We start from the raw sequence: 15,744 nt of genomic DNA, 5'->3' as shown, positions 1-15,744 counted from the left end.
TAGTATATTATGTAAACAGGATAAAAACCTTTTGACTTCCAATAATTATTAATTTTCTAATTTATCTGTTACAAAGAATAAGATAGTACACCATACTTTTCCTATAGTTGGATCATACAATCATGTATTTGCAGTAATATTTGCATATTAAAACATACTGAAAATTTGTAACAGTTGACCTATCACAAAGATTGCATTTAAGAGGGTTGTATGCACCAGCATGTCAATTACCCAATCATGCAGCTCTCCCCTGTTATAAGATATGTCATATAAAATGATTCCAGATATAATATGGTACCACTATGGACCCATGACCAAAATGATACTACTGAATAAAAGTATGGGCTAAAAGCAAAAAGTTAGTCTTTTATATTAATTTCCTTTGCAAAGCACCTTTGTGTTACATATTTTGATAGTGCCAAACATACCATGCTTTGGTATATTACACCAGTCTCAATATATCACAGTTCCATACATATCACAGTTCTCAATATATTATGGTTCTATACATATCACAGTACTCATTATAACAGTTTGGTATATAACATTGTCAGCAGTTATGGACCCAAACTACAATTATAACAAGGGGTAGCTGTATTAAGACTTAAAAAATTGAATTCTTCTCATTTGTCATAATGTTTGATCATTTTTAAAAGTAACTCAGTAATGTGGCATAAACTGCAAGTATGACATATCTGCCCAATTAAAAATATTTTACAAAGTGAACTGGCTGCATTTGGATTATATCAGAAGCTGTCATTTTACTTTGCATTGAGCTTCATTAAGGAACATTAAATATCTAGAGATGTAAGACCAAAGGTCAAATGTCAAAATCATGGGAGATAGTTTTGATTGCAGACAAAACATTTTTTCATACCTTCTGTGGTTACAGAATTGAGTTATATTGCATAGTTTGCTCAACCTTTGAAAATCCTTGAATTTAAAAATAGCTTGTTTTATTCTTGAAAATTTCCTGAATTTCAACTAAACTCCTTGAATTTATGTAAGGGAATGAAAATGTCCCTAACAGAATAAAATATATCCAAATAATATATATATAACTTTTATACATTAAAAGCTTTGATTGTTTGCATATTTTTAACAAATAATTTTTAAAATTAGGCAAATATTGGGTGAATGAAAGGACACACAGCACTGGCAGTTACGAAAATAGTGTGTCATTATGACTTTATGGTTTTAAACTATGTAACAGGAAAGAAAAAAAAACATGCATTTTTTCTATTAAAGTCAACAAACAATTTATTTCCCTTGAAGGCAAACAGTGAAAATTTAAAAGGAACTCAGAATATTGGAAATTTGATCCCAAATAGTCCTAAAAGTTATATCAATCCAGAAGTAAGGAGTCATCCGAATAAATTCCAATATCAAATGTATTGATGTACCAATAGTCTTGATTTATAACCAAGATATAATCCAATGCCTTTGAATGAGTTAAGTAATCTCAATTTAGTGTTTAGTCTAAATAGTCAATGAGCACTTTGTAATTTAAATAAATGATTCCTTTCAAGTTATATCAGAGTATGATGGTAAATAATTCCAGTCTGAACTTAAAATGGGAATTAGTAATTTTGCTTACCAGAACCTTGTATAAAATCAACAGAAACAATAAAATGATCAGAATGTGGGTCATAAGTTTTAACAGCTTATTTATAGCTAACAAACATGACAAATGGCATGAGAATAGTCAGGTTGGACAGTCTTCTACCATCAGTTACAGACAAAGGCCAAGCACACATTGAAAATTAAATATACTTAACTAAATTTCAGTAGGACAAAATACATCTTGAGACTTTTGGAAGTGTTTGAAAAGTCCTTGAAAAGAAATTCTCTAGAACTGTTCAAATTATTTATTATACATCCATTGAATGTTATAAACTTGATCTGGCATCAATCTGTATTTCCCTCCATATTTGAACTACTTCGGTATCTTGTTTGATGTCCACACATAGATATTTTTAAATGCAGTGAAATAAACTTTTATATTTCCCAACTCATTTTGAATTTCATTCATGCATTAAAGCTAAAAATATCCATGAAGCATAAAAAGGGATTATGTAATAAATACAAAGCCACATTTGCATTTTGTTCTGAGTTAGGGGAAAGAACTTGATGAATACATCTCAGCCATATCAAAATCATTCTTTCCTCTGACTCGTAACAAAACAAGTATACAGCTTTGCATACATGTTAATTGCAATGAAAATGGGTACGAATTGAAAATATTTGGTGATTAAAAAATCTTTTGTTTTAAAATGAATGATTTTGATGAGTTTAATCTGTCAGCCTGAACTTGATTTAAAGTACGTCATTGAGAATGATAATATACAAAACAGAAAATAGGCAATTATTCCATGTATATATTTTATATAATCTTCAACTTAAAGACATTGAAATGTACATTAAGATGATTTGATTGTTGTCTCTCTCTTTCAGTGTGCAATCATTCAAAAGTTGTGGAACTTAGTCTTTAAATCCTCTTTTACAAAGCTGACTGAAATTATAAAGTATACTGCATGGTTGGTCAGTGAAGGAATGGAATAAATACTGCCGTCTTAATAGTAAAAATTGATGGCTTCATTGTTACAATGCGTGCAAGCAGAGTTTTATTTTTAGCTGGCTACCAGCTGTTAATAAAAACTATTCTATCCATCATTAGAGATCAGTTATTAATCACATGGGTGTCACAGGTACTTGTGTTGGGGATTTATTCTTTTTTTCTGTAAATATTCACATTTCCTGTATTATATACTTTGAATTTTTTGTTCATTCCAACTGTTGTAAGGTTTTCTACATTTTCCATATTCAACTTTAAGAACTGTTCATTGATAGAAACCAGCAAGCTGCTATTAATCTCTCCTCATGACTTTGATTTCCACAGCATAGTTTCACCAAGTATTATTGGATTTCAACTAGATTTGGTATGCAGTTTTATATTTGTGAAACTTGCAAGGAGTTTGACTTTCAACATTCCACAAGTTACTTAAAACCATTGTAACCCCTGATTGTTCATTCTTCTGTCTTGGGTTTCTGCATCATAACTTTACAAATGATTATCTGAAGAGATGAGGGATGATATCAGCCTTTTCATCCATTGGGATAATTTCTGTTTCTGCTTTATAACTTTAAAGCTGTTTGTGATTAAGGAATGAAATTTGGTATACCTGTTCATCATCTTTAGAACCACATTGGGTGTCCCATTTTCAAGGTCATGGCCATCACTCGCTATTTGAAGTTTTCCTCCACACCTTCCTTTTTGCTCTATAACTTGAAAGCCTTTCAAGATTAAGGGGTGAAACTTGGCATTATACATTAACACTTGAATCTGTGTCACATTTTTGATCCTATCTTCAAAGTTAAGACCATTCCATTTTAACATACATGGTTCCCAGGGAAGGCACTTTTAAAAAAATATATACCAGGGTACTCTGATTACAGGGGGCCCTGAGTGGCCGAGTGGTCTAAAGCGCTTTCCGTTATGGATCACTACCATCTCACCTCTGTCTGCGTGGGTTCGAGTCTAGGATTCGGCCAATGTGGGTATGTGAGAAAGCTTGCTAGTAGCTTCTCTAGGGTCAGTGGTTCTTCCCCGGGGTTTTCCCAGGTTCTTCCTCCACCATTAATACTGGCCGCCATGCATAGCCTATCGTGTGCTGAAAAATGGCGTTAAATCCCACAACAACAACAACTCTGATTACACAGAGTTCATATGAAAATTATACAACGTTATAAATTGCATCTATGTGTGACTACTCTACATTTAAAGTGCATCATGGGTCCCAAGTATATTTTACTATAACAGCCCTTAAGTTCATGGCTGAATATTTTAGATTTTCATCAAACATTTGCTTCCAATTATAGCTCTTATAGTTGTTTTGAAAGTAAGAGATGAAAAACTTGCTGTACTTGAACATCATCACTAAAAGGTGTGTAACATACTATATTTCAGGAGATATCATCAAGGTTATGAAGTATTTTATATTTTCTGTCTCACTTTCCCTATTGCTGTATAATTTTAAAGTTGTTTGAGATTAAGGGATGATGGTACATCATCATCTAGTTTTTTTTGGTGCCGTGTTGGTAGTGCTATCTTCATGGTTTCAAGGTAAGGGTCATGGTTCAATATTATAATATCCCATCACACTTTTTCAAGTGCAAATGTTGTTATTAGATTAGTCACTAATGGAATTTGTTGAATATATCACATCACTACTTTTGGCGCACTTTTGAAAAAAAAACAGAATTTGGAGTGACTTCATTGACTTAATAAAGAGGATGCACCTCTAACTTCTTGATTATTTCAAAGAACAGTTTCTGTAAGATAGCTTTTCAGGCAAATAATTTCCTTCCATCCTGACTTTAGTTAGATTGGAAGAATGGTGAAATGTACGATAAGCGATAGCATTTTGGCTTTAAATAATGAAATGGTGTATTCTTATAAACTTCAAAAGATGTGAACCAATTTGGGGTTCCTATCTTCAAGGAAAAGGTCACAGTTCAGCATTTTAGGTTTTTCATTATGCTTTAACTTCCGATGTGTTTGAGATTAAGGGATCCAGTTTGGTGTACCTATATGTTATCATTAGCAACTGCATTGTAGCCACTTGGTATACCTATATGTTATCATTAGCAACTGTGTTGTAGCCTGTGTCAGCTGTCATGGTGTGTCCTTGGAAAATGTACCTGTCTCCATTTTCTCTGCATGATAAAGCCAATGATTTGTTGCAAGTGCCATTAAAGCAAATAAAAGCACTAAAAGCAGCTTCACTGTATACCACATTGGGGTATTGTTTTCAAGGTCAATCTCATGGTGTTTTTTTCATTTACACTCACTCTGTAATTTTGGAATCATTTGAGATAAAGGGATGAAACTTGGTACCATATTTACTCATTTATAAGACAAGTCTAGCTGCAGATAAAGCTAATGATTTGGCAGATCTGGGTCTGTGCAGTTTGTTAGGTATAATCAGTAGAACAAACAACATAGACTCTGGTCTGCAGGTGGATTATGCGATAGCAGATCAGGATCTTTGTTGTTTGCAGTTTGACTCTACTTATAAATTAGTATATATGGTACATGCATAATTCTATGTCATCACTAAAAGGTGTGTCAGATACCACTTTGAGGGGTCCTATCATCAAGATCAAGTCCATGGGTCAATATTTAGATTCCAGGTCCACAGGTTAGTATTAAGGTTTCAGGTCCATGGGTCATTATTTTTGTTTCAGGTCCATGGGTCATAATTAAGGTTTATAGGTCTATGGGTCAATATTTAAGTTTCAGGTCCATAGGTCATAATTAAGGTTTCAGGTTCATGGGTCAATATTTGGGTTTCAGGTCTATGTGTCAGTATTTAGGTTTCAGATCCATGGCTTAAAATTAAAGTTTTAGGTCCATGGGTCAGTATTTAGGTTTCAGGTCCAAGGGTCAGTATTATGGTTTCAGACCCATGGGTCAATATTTAGATTTTAGGTCCAGGGGTCAGTCTTAAGGCTTTGGGTCCATGGGTCAATATTTAGGTTTCAGTTCTATAAATCATTATATAGGTTTCAGGTCTATGAGTTAGATTTAGGTTTCAGGTCTATGGGTCAATATATTGGTTTCAGATTGCAGGCCAATATTTAGGTTTCAGTTACATTTTCAAGCTTGAGACTGTATAAGCTAAATGGACAAAGCTTGTATATTTTTATATTGTAACAGCAAGATATGTTGCATTGCATGTTTGGCATCTTGTCCTCAAAGCATAGGGCTATTGATGATATTTTAAGATCTTTTTTTCTTTTTGCTATATATCATAGAATCTGTTTGAGGTACTTGGATAAACTTGTGCTTCTCAGTTTTATGGCATCTTGTGTATCATTGTCTAGGATTTATCTTCAAGGTCAGTGGTGCCAACTGTTTTCTACTCTTTTTTTGTGCTTTTCCACTAGTGCCAGTTGAAATGGGGCAATCAGGCTCACTTACTTTACATGTCTGCCAGCTTTGTCTTAAAGGTCATAGATACTATGATAAACTTTTGAGACCTCACTTTGATAGGCATGAGACAAATAATCACCAACTTTGCTTGTTTGATTTCAACCAAATTTTGACAACTTTTTATTGATTAGACCTTGAATGAATTTAATTTCCAGGAGTTGCTCACTCTGGAAACTCGTTTTCTCTCAAGTTTGCTTACCCAACACAAGTTCTTCAGTTTAAGACCCTGCATAACAAACTGTATTGAGTAGGCCTTTTGTGATACATCCACCAATACCAGTAAAAAGTCTTCTTTATTTATTTATTTATTTATTGATTGATTGATTGATTGATTAATTGGCAGATAATAACATAGATTACCTGTTTAACTATGCTTTGATTTTCAAGCATTTTGGCGATTTTGATATGATCATTTCTGGTTTATTAAAAAATTGTTAACTTTAAAGTTATTTGAAAATGGCAGTAAAGAAAAAGAAAGTAATTTTTAATTATTAGAATTTGTACAGATCTTTCCTTGGTATTGACTTGTATAAAATTGCTTTCAAAAGCATCCCAGGCACATTATCCACAAAAGAGTGACAGAGGGGAACCTATTGGACAAAAGAAAGCTCTACACAGTGAAAAAAATCTGTACACATTCAAATTTTCCTATTACAACACTTGTCATATCAATTCAATAGGCACTTTTGTACTGACGGTGAGAGCCACAGATGCAGATTCTGGATCCAGTGGCCAAGTCCTGTATTACATACGTGCTGGAAGTCAAGGTCATTTTGTGATTGACAATATTAATGGGGTCATAAAGGTCAGCAACAAAGCACAGCTGGATTATGATGTGAAAAACATGTACGAAATCCTGGTATGTTAAATGTTAAAATTTCCTACATTTTTATTTCTTGTCATTGTTTTTTCACTAAAGAAAAAAAACCTGCATTTCAAATATTTAAATGTAGTAGCACTACATTGAGAATTAACTTTTCAAACGCAGTACTTTGGTATAAAAAATTCAAAAAGGATAATTACCAGTAACAAGAGTTTTTTTTGGCAAATAAAGAATTGTCTAATATCCTAAAAATTACAGAAATGAAAGACATAGGCATATGGTTTGTATAATGTTGTTTAGAAAAACACTGAATGCATACCAATTGAGTGTATAATAACTTTTGTTTTTTATATTCTACAATTTTAGTTGTCATTATAAATTTATTTTAGAGTATTCTTTGTAAATTTACATTTGATGTAGTATTTTAACTATTATTTTTTTTATTAGTATTGTTATTGGTATTATTATTAGTAGTACTGTTATCAGCATTAGTCTTATCATTGATATTTGTTTTGTTATTAATATTACTATTATCATTAGTATTAGTATTGTTGTTAGTTTTTGTATGTTATCAGTATTAGTCATATTATTAGTAGTAGTAGTATTAGTATTAGCATTGTTAGTATGTGTTATTGTTCCAGATTGTCGCTCAGGATCAGGGCAATCCAGTTCTAAGCAGCACTGCCACAGCAATTGTAAATCTCATCGATTCAAACAACAAGCCTCCAGTGTTCAATGTGTCTGTATACCTCTTTCAGATTCCAGATGGTAAGAAATCTGTACTGATGCATCCTAGTATTGATAATCCAATGCCATCAGTTCTCTTTAAAATTCCTGGATTTCCAACTGTTATTAACAAAATTGATTTTGAATTATCTCCATGACTGTATTAAACTGTAAATGTCATTCAGTTGGAACTGCAGAGAGCACAGCCTGCCATTGAATAATGCACCAGCAGACCATAGTCTAAAATATTAATCAATGATCATAGATTGATCAAAGGGAGAATTCATTTTGACTTTTTTAGGAATACAGAGTTGGCTATGTTGAGGACTTGAAATTTTTTTATAACTATAATGATAATAATAAAGACTATATTTAGAGAAGGTAACTCAGTTAGTTACAGAACTAATCTACCTTGAGGCCTTCTATCTGTTATGTACAATATATACGGGGAAATAATACATGGTTTGTTTTCTTTCTTCAAGTCCTCAGATGACACTCATCTTGCACCAGTATTGTTGTTTTACTCAGTCGAACCTCTCCATCATGTAAACCAGGAAATTCCCACGTGTAATGTTTTAGTCTAAACTAAGATCAGTTTGCAGTTGTTTGAGTTACAAATAGCCTATCTCTATAGGGGCTTTTAAAGAATACAAATAGCCTATCTCTATAGGGACTTTTAAAGAATACAAAATAACTTGTCTCTATAGGGGCTTTTAAAGAATACAAAATAGCCTGTCTCTTTAGGGACTTTTAAAGAATACAAAATAGCCTATCTCTATAGGGGCTTTTAAAGAATACAAAATAGCCTGTCTCTATAGGGGCTTTTAAAGAATACAAAATAGCCTATCTCTATAGGGGCTTTTAAAGAATACAAAATAGCCTATCTCTGTAGGGGCTTTTAAAGAGTTTGGCAGTATTGCTGCTTTGAAAACCTGGAATTTTTATGATAAAATGATATTACGTATATTTTAGTCAAAGAGTTTTACAATATCATCTAAAATTTGAATGATAAGTAAAACATGTAAAAGTAAATTGTATATAGAAGTATTGTGTGCATGTTTGTTGGTAGGTGTGCTGGTATTTAATTTAACATCATGTTGGCACAATCCTTGCTATATAGCACCCAGCAGAAGTTGTTAATAAAAATGACTGTCAGAAACTTTTCCAAAATCTATAGAAACAGAAAATCCATCTAACCAAAAAATAAATATCCACCATGAGGCCCAAATAAAATGTAAAGATGTTCCAGTAACTCCCAAAAATGCATACAAAAGAAAGGTAAAGTCACAGTCTTTGTTGTCAGTGTTGATTTTAGTTCTGATCCGATGAATATATGTAATAAATTTCAGATTCTGCAATTGGAGGTACAGTGGGAAAAGTGTTTGCCACAGATGTGGATTCCAACAGCCTGCTCAATTTTGATATTCTCCAATCCACAGTTCAGGCAAAGGATCAGAGTGGAAATGATGTCACCAACAGTGGAAATTTTGATGCCAGGGTATGTAATGACCAGGCTCAAAATTGACACCACCCTCAACTTGCTAGTTGAAACAGTATGAACTGGCAATTTCTTTCTAGTGCAAATTATTTATCTTATATAAATGACCTTTACATGGGTGTCTTGCATTACATATTAGCAACATTGGATAAATGTAATTGAAAGGAAATTGAATATAATCTATATCGAACTAATAAATAATTTTTTCTCTTAGGTCCTTGTTGTAGTTCTGGCTCAAGAAATGTAAAAAATTTTTACAAGTGAACAAACATAGAACTATTGATTTGTTTTAATTACACAATATGCAACAATTAGAAAAACATACATTTTAAACATATACTTTCATGAATCTACATATATGTTTATTTATATGTCTGTATTGTATAGTATTTAGGTATTAATTATACTTTGCATGTAGTTCCTGAGCTTATTCCTCCAGAGAAGAAACACGTTTTAAAGCAATATTGGAATAAAGTAATTAAATAATGTCTGGCCATAACTAGCTTAAATTAATTTTGTAATCTGCACAGAGTTGTATTTTGAAAACATAAACAAGCCTGACAGGATAGATAGGAAAAATAAAGAAAAAACCAGGGTAAAGTACAATTATATTCTTGATTGGAATAAGTCACAAATAAATTGACATCTTACAATTTGTTCTAAGAAAATCCATTTAAATCCATAAAACTTTAAATTCAGTAAATGCATGAACTGAATTACAGGTCACATAGTGGTATAAAAATAATAGTCCAGCATGATAGGTTCAAAATATCCCATTAATTATACACATCTAACAAATAAACAAAATTAAATTCAAAATATCCCATTAATTATGCACATCTAACAAATAAACAAAATTAAATTCAAAATATCCCATTAATTATACACATCTAACAAATAAACAAAATTAAATTCAAAATATCCCATTAATTATACACATCTAACAAAAAAACAAAATTAAATTCAAAATATCCCATTATACACATCTATCAAATAAACAAAATTAAATTCAAAATATCCCATTAATTATACACATCTGTCAGATAAACAAAATTAAATTCAAAATATCCCATTAATTATACACATCTAACAAATAAACAAAATTAAATTCAAAATATCCCTTTAATTATACACATCTAACAAATAAACAAAATTAAATTCAAAATATCCCATTAATTATACACATCTAACAAATAAACAAAATTGAATTCACACCTTTGTGATTCACAGTATCCTTTAAATGTCTATTTAATGTCATCTGGTACAAAGCCCAAGTATTCATATATGTATAAGCATGATAATTTTCTGAAATGGTCCATAATGGTCTAGTCATTGTGATCATAAATATCATATTACTCCATTTTCTCTGCTTCACTGTGATATGCAGGTGTACTTATGCAGAGACAGAGCTGTTACTCACTGAATACATGTAAATTGTGCAGCAAGTTCTTAAGGAGTTCAAATAACCACCCTCTGTTACTTGAGTTATTTCATTAGACTTTTTATATCAGTGCACCAGTAATTATGTTTTTATTTTGCCTTGAAATTGTAAATACCTAATTCATTAAAACTCGCACCTGATAACTCATGAACCCACTTATAACACAGGGTCTGGCATGGATCCCATTTTTTAAACCCAAAAATACCCAAAAAATTGATTCCTGTTTGTTGAACTTGAAGAAAGTCACGATCAAAATTGGTAATGAAAACTTTAATGTATCGCTTGTTTTATCGTTGAAAATGGTAGATAGGCCCTGGAAATTGTAATCAACACTGAAATATCAAACTTAAAAATAGGTTGTACACAAGTGTTTGCATTTTCTTTCCAAGCAATATTCCTAGTACACTGCAATTAATGACGTGTAAGGAAATTTTGATAAATGAAAATGTCACTTAACGCCAAGTGGAGGCAGTACTTTAATAAATAAATACAAATTAAATAAAATTTGTATCAATTAAAACTTGTGTTCTAGTTCTGTATTTTAGTTCCTTTTAAGTGTAGCTGTCATAAATGCAATGTGTCCTCTTGTAATTAAACGTAAAATCTATCAATCTACCATAACAGCTGTGTCTGCAAGCATTTTTCTGAGAACCTAATTAAGTGCTGACCATGTTTTGATAACTGACTTGCGGAAGTATTTCTTGTATTGTTGCACTGAATTAAAAGCTAGCCTCCTTTGTATTATCACATTAATTATGTCTTTTGATAAAGGAGGTGGAATAAGAGAAAAGTTAAAAGGCACAAAAATCCTACAAACTTAAAATCTAGTGGCCCCCGTCATATGTCAATTGAACTCACTTCATTTGATCAATCAAACGCTGTTATAAATGTTATTGTGTATGTAACATAAACTACCTTAAATTAACCGACTCTTTCTTAACCGCGAACAAAGATAACAAGGCAGCCAAGTGAAATGAATACTTCGTAAAATAAAGAGCTAGATTTCACAGATACAGACCATTGTGGGCAAGCAAGTTTCAGAGAATTCTTGAACTGGCACTTACAGATATCCTAAAGGATGATAGGAAATTTCAGTATTACTTCCAGTGAAATCATGACATCAATATTGTACTGACTGAACAATACAAAAATTTAGTTTCGATGTAGACGATTGTCTCACAAGATAAATGTCATGTGTTTTTGAAAAAAAGGAATCTTGTTTGGTGGTGTATCAACAGTTAGTCTAGTTCCCTGCTCTGTAGACTCCCTTGGCAGGATACTATTGATCAGCACTTCGGAAACCAGACACATCAAGAAAACAAAAAGCAGTGACATAATGCACAGATTTTTCACATACACGTGATGGTTGTTGAAACCAGTTGGAACTATCTTTCATATGTTGGACATTTTGAAAAGAACTGTTATTTAAATTGAATAACGAACAACTTCATTAGAAAAAGCATGTTATTAAAAATTATTATCGATGTGATTGTAAAATGAGGATTAAGTCATTAAACAGTCCAGTTCCCTAACACCGTACCCACCCCCATTGTTTTCTCTATATCAAAGCGATTTTTTTCAATTTTTGGAGGTCCGTCAGTAACTCATGCCTCCCTCATAGTGCGGTCTGTTTGTGGACCCCGTTGTGCGCGAGTTATCAAGGGAGAGGTGTACATTCCACTGAATGAAGTACATCCCTTGGATTCAAATCATGGGTACCACTGCACTAAACTTTAATGATAAATCCAAAATAAAATAATGAAGGTTCAGAAATTATGCCTCAAAAAATATGCTAATACTGTAAAAACTGAGTTGTAGTTTGCTTCATGTAAGTGACCTTACACCTTGTTTACAAAACTGAGGTAATTGTGCAATATTACAGAGTGAAAGGCAATTACACATCAATGTACTGGTATAGTTGCTGGTCAAAATTCCCTCTAAACCCAAGCCAGTTTCAGTGTTTTAATGCTTAACTGGCCTGTATTGCTGCCAGAAAACAAAAGACAAATACGCCAATTATAAACAGAGGATACGCTATACATCAAGCTTTCCATTGTGTGGAAAATTATGATTTTGTTCAGCCAAAACACAAAAGGTGAATAGATTGATGATGATCTTAGTTGATCTATATTCAGAATTTTAGCCTTTATTATGACCATTCTTTCATGAACATGTAACAGTTATGCTGGTTATGTGCCTTGCACAATTGAACATGTGTACCTTTTCATAAAGACTGCCTGAGTTTGTAGCGTTGCATATATCATTGAAAAAGAGTAACTTGTGAGCAAGTGGATCCATGTAAATGAAACAGTTATTACCGACTAGCTGAAGTGTTATCTAGAAGAGGGAGATTTAGTAATAAAATCAGTAAAGCAAAATCTGCATCAGATATGTTTGGGAATAAACAAGGATTGAAGTGACACTAGGCATGATTTGCACTGTGTAAGTACTGTAGATTACAGTATAGCCTAGTCTTCCGGGTAAACTTATTATGAATTATGAAGTCTTTATTCACCTTTATTTAAATAATAACAAAATCTATCATAGTAGTTTATAACAATATAGTAAGTGTTGGAACACCAAGAATGTTTTTTTTTTTCACTTGCATATACATCTTAGGACACGGAAAAAAATTATTTTTTTTGTGTCCAAGATTTGCAACCATTATGGTAGTCAACAAAAAAAAGCTTAAAATCTTTCAAGTTTAGACCTTGGCCCATGAACAAGCCAAACCCCCCCCCTCCAGGCCTTTAATTTTTCCTAAATTATGCAGCTTATACACAAGTATATATGGTATTTAATTTACCCATAATATTTTCAAGTTATTAAAGTCCAATTAACTCAAGATAAAAATTTTGTTTAATGAATACCTTCATGGAATGGATAAAACAGTGCATACCATGCACTAAATGTGAATAATGGCATGAAAGTATAAAAATTATTTGAATTGCCAGTATTTTTGTGGGCTGCAAACATCTAGTGTTTCCACTATTGCCACTAGACATATTCATTTGCATGTTTGGTGTACAAGATGAGCCATACTGTGCATGAATAGAATTTTCAGTAAAGAAAATGTAGACTTATAAATGAATATATATGGTAGGCCCTATAGATCCAACCCCTGGCAAATTCAGGGTTTTACTTTTTCAGGTTTTTTCTTCTATGCATCATAATTTTCAGTAGCCGATCTGGGTCCGTGCTGTTTACATATATGGTGTATCACAAACAGGTGAATGCAGTATTACTATCATAACACATGAGGGCTTTAACACTTTTTCGTACTGCCTGCCAGTTTACCTTCTCAATTGACCCCATCCATAGATAATTTCGGGTCTTTTTAATATTATTTGACCTCTGTGACACTAAATCTTGAATGGTTTTTGAGACTGATATCTAACCCTTTACCCATAAGCAGTTTTTGGACACATCTACCACACTGTCATGGAAGTGTTATTGGACATGATCTGATTTGCATACAACAAGGGTCAGATGGTTACAGTTTGTTTGAACTTAACATATACTAGACTGCTATCAATTTTACAGGCACATGTACTTTCTTGGAGTCATTCAGTGGCTTTGGCACAGGTATATCAGTAGCCTACACAACAGTAACAGACACTTTGAGGTAAAGGGATAGTTGTTGATGTCTAGAAATTTGGATATTTGTTTTATTACTTGCTGTTTAATCTGTTATTTCCAATTTATATCAGTATTAGATTCAAAGTAGTATAAAATTTTGTTGGATTATATCTATGTGTGTATTTAATGATCATCCTTATAACTGCTACATATATTTAATTCTTACTATCTATTTTTCAAGCTCCATTTTTCCTGATTGAGATGTGTACAGGTCCAGTGTTTTGACATAATTTCAGAATGCCTTTGTAATAGGACAGACAGATGGTATTGTTAGAACCAATCGTGCACTCAGCCGTGAGCTTGCTGAAAATGTGAACTTCAAAGTACGTGCAACTGATGTCCGTGGTGTGTCTGGTATTCAGACTGCTACTGGTAAGCATAGAAATTATTCCCAGACATTAAAAAGGGTGTTTAATAATACCCTCAGTAAGTCCCTCTGTTGGACAAAACAACATCTACTAAATTACTGTATGAAAATTTCCAGAATTTAAAGTTGTGACCATCTGCAATTGTCTTTTTTAGAATCCTCTCCTGTTGGGTCCTTTGGAGGGGGCCAACAAGTTCAAATATACAAAATTTAAACAACAAGGACATTTTTCATATTTTTTTTTGATCAAACATTTTAAAATGTATTTATAGGAGATTGATACGTAACATTTGTAACAGATTTTGGGCTAAGACCCCAAAAGCATGGTCCGGATGGCAGGGTGAACATGTGCTAAAAAAATAATGTATATAGTTCTTGTCATCAGCTGATTATCTGTATTCAACCAAAAATTTCAGTTGTTTTTAAAATTAAAAAACATATCTTCTGTTTCAGGTTTGGTTAATTCAGTCTGACTCTTAGAAAAGAAAGTATAAGAAATAAATCCTAATCAAGATGTAATACCATATATACTTGCTTATAAGTAGTCCAACTGCAAGCTGCACAGACCCAGATCTGCCATTGCATAATGTGCTGGCAGATCTGTTTCTATGCAGTTTGTTAACAGTACAAACAACATTCTGCAGGCACATTATGCTACTGCAGGCGGATCAGGCTTTTTGTTGTTTTCAGTTTGCCTTGACTTCTAAGATGGTCTATTAATGCAAAAAAATGAGTTGTCCAGATGAATTACATTTTGGATATAGTTTTTAAAAAAAATTTATTTCAATAATTTAGACCTCTGACCCATAATACGAAATTCTTAACATGATGTACACAATTGGTATGCCACATTTTCTTTTTTCAAGTGAGGTATAAATTCTTGATTTACTTCTACATTTATTTCCTAACATTCATTTTTTTTCACTTGATTTTATTTGGATGGAAATAAAAGAGCCTCTCTCTGCAAATGATCTGTGCAAATAGTGTCATAATTTATACAGCATTATACAGCATCATTACATAGTGACACATTTTTCAATGCTTGGATGCACATAACATGCATGGGCAAACACAAACAAAATAAAAGTCATCCTAATGCTCAATTTTTTTCCCTTCTTCCTGTTTCAATCATTAGTTTATGGCTTGAACCCCTTAGTTTTTTTGTTTTCTTAAATTAAAAGGTATATTGCATTAGAGGTATTTCTCAAATTGTTTCAGGGATTTATAATAACTACAGTAATAACATTTTGGGAAA

At 32.4% G+C, this 15,744-nt stretch overlaps 1 protein-coding gene across 1 annotated transcript in view; it reads left to right on the top strand.

Annotated features, from left to right (window-relative positions):
- The window catches only part of LOC149802901 (cadherin-87A-like), a 156,072-nt gene that overhangs the window by 75,522 nt on the left and 64,806 nt on the right, over positions 1–15,744 (top strand). Inside the window, exons 21-24 of the mRNA XM_089952392.1 lie at positions 6,676–6,854; positions 7,460–7,586; positions 8,894–9,042; positions 14,359–14,494. Coding sequence (XP_089808518.1) covers positions 6,676–6,854; positions 7,460–7,586; positions 8,894–9,042; positions 14,359–14,494 — 591 coding nt within the window. The remainder of the gene's footprint in view (positions 1–6,675; positions 6,855–7,459; positions 7,587–8,893; positions 9,043–14,358; positions 14,495–15,744) is intronic.

Source organism: Sinohyriopsis cumingii, chromosome 3, assembly GCF_028554795.1.
Source record: "Sinohyriopsis cumingii isolate HCF-2022 chromosome 3, ASM2855479v2, whole genome shotgun sequence".
Classification (NCBI taxonomy): Eukaryota; Metazoa; Mollusca; class Bivalvia; order Unionida; family Unionidae; genus Sinohyriopsis; species Sinohyriopsis cumingii.
The sequence above is the reverse complement of the archived record's forward strand: the minus strand, read 5'-3'. Positions and strand labels throughout refer to the sequence as shown.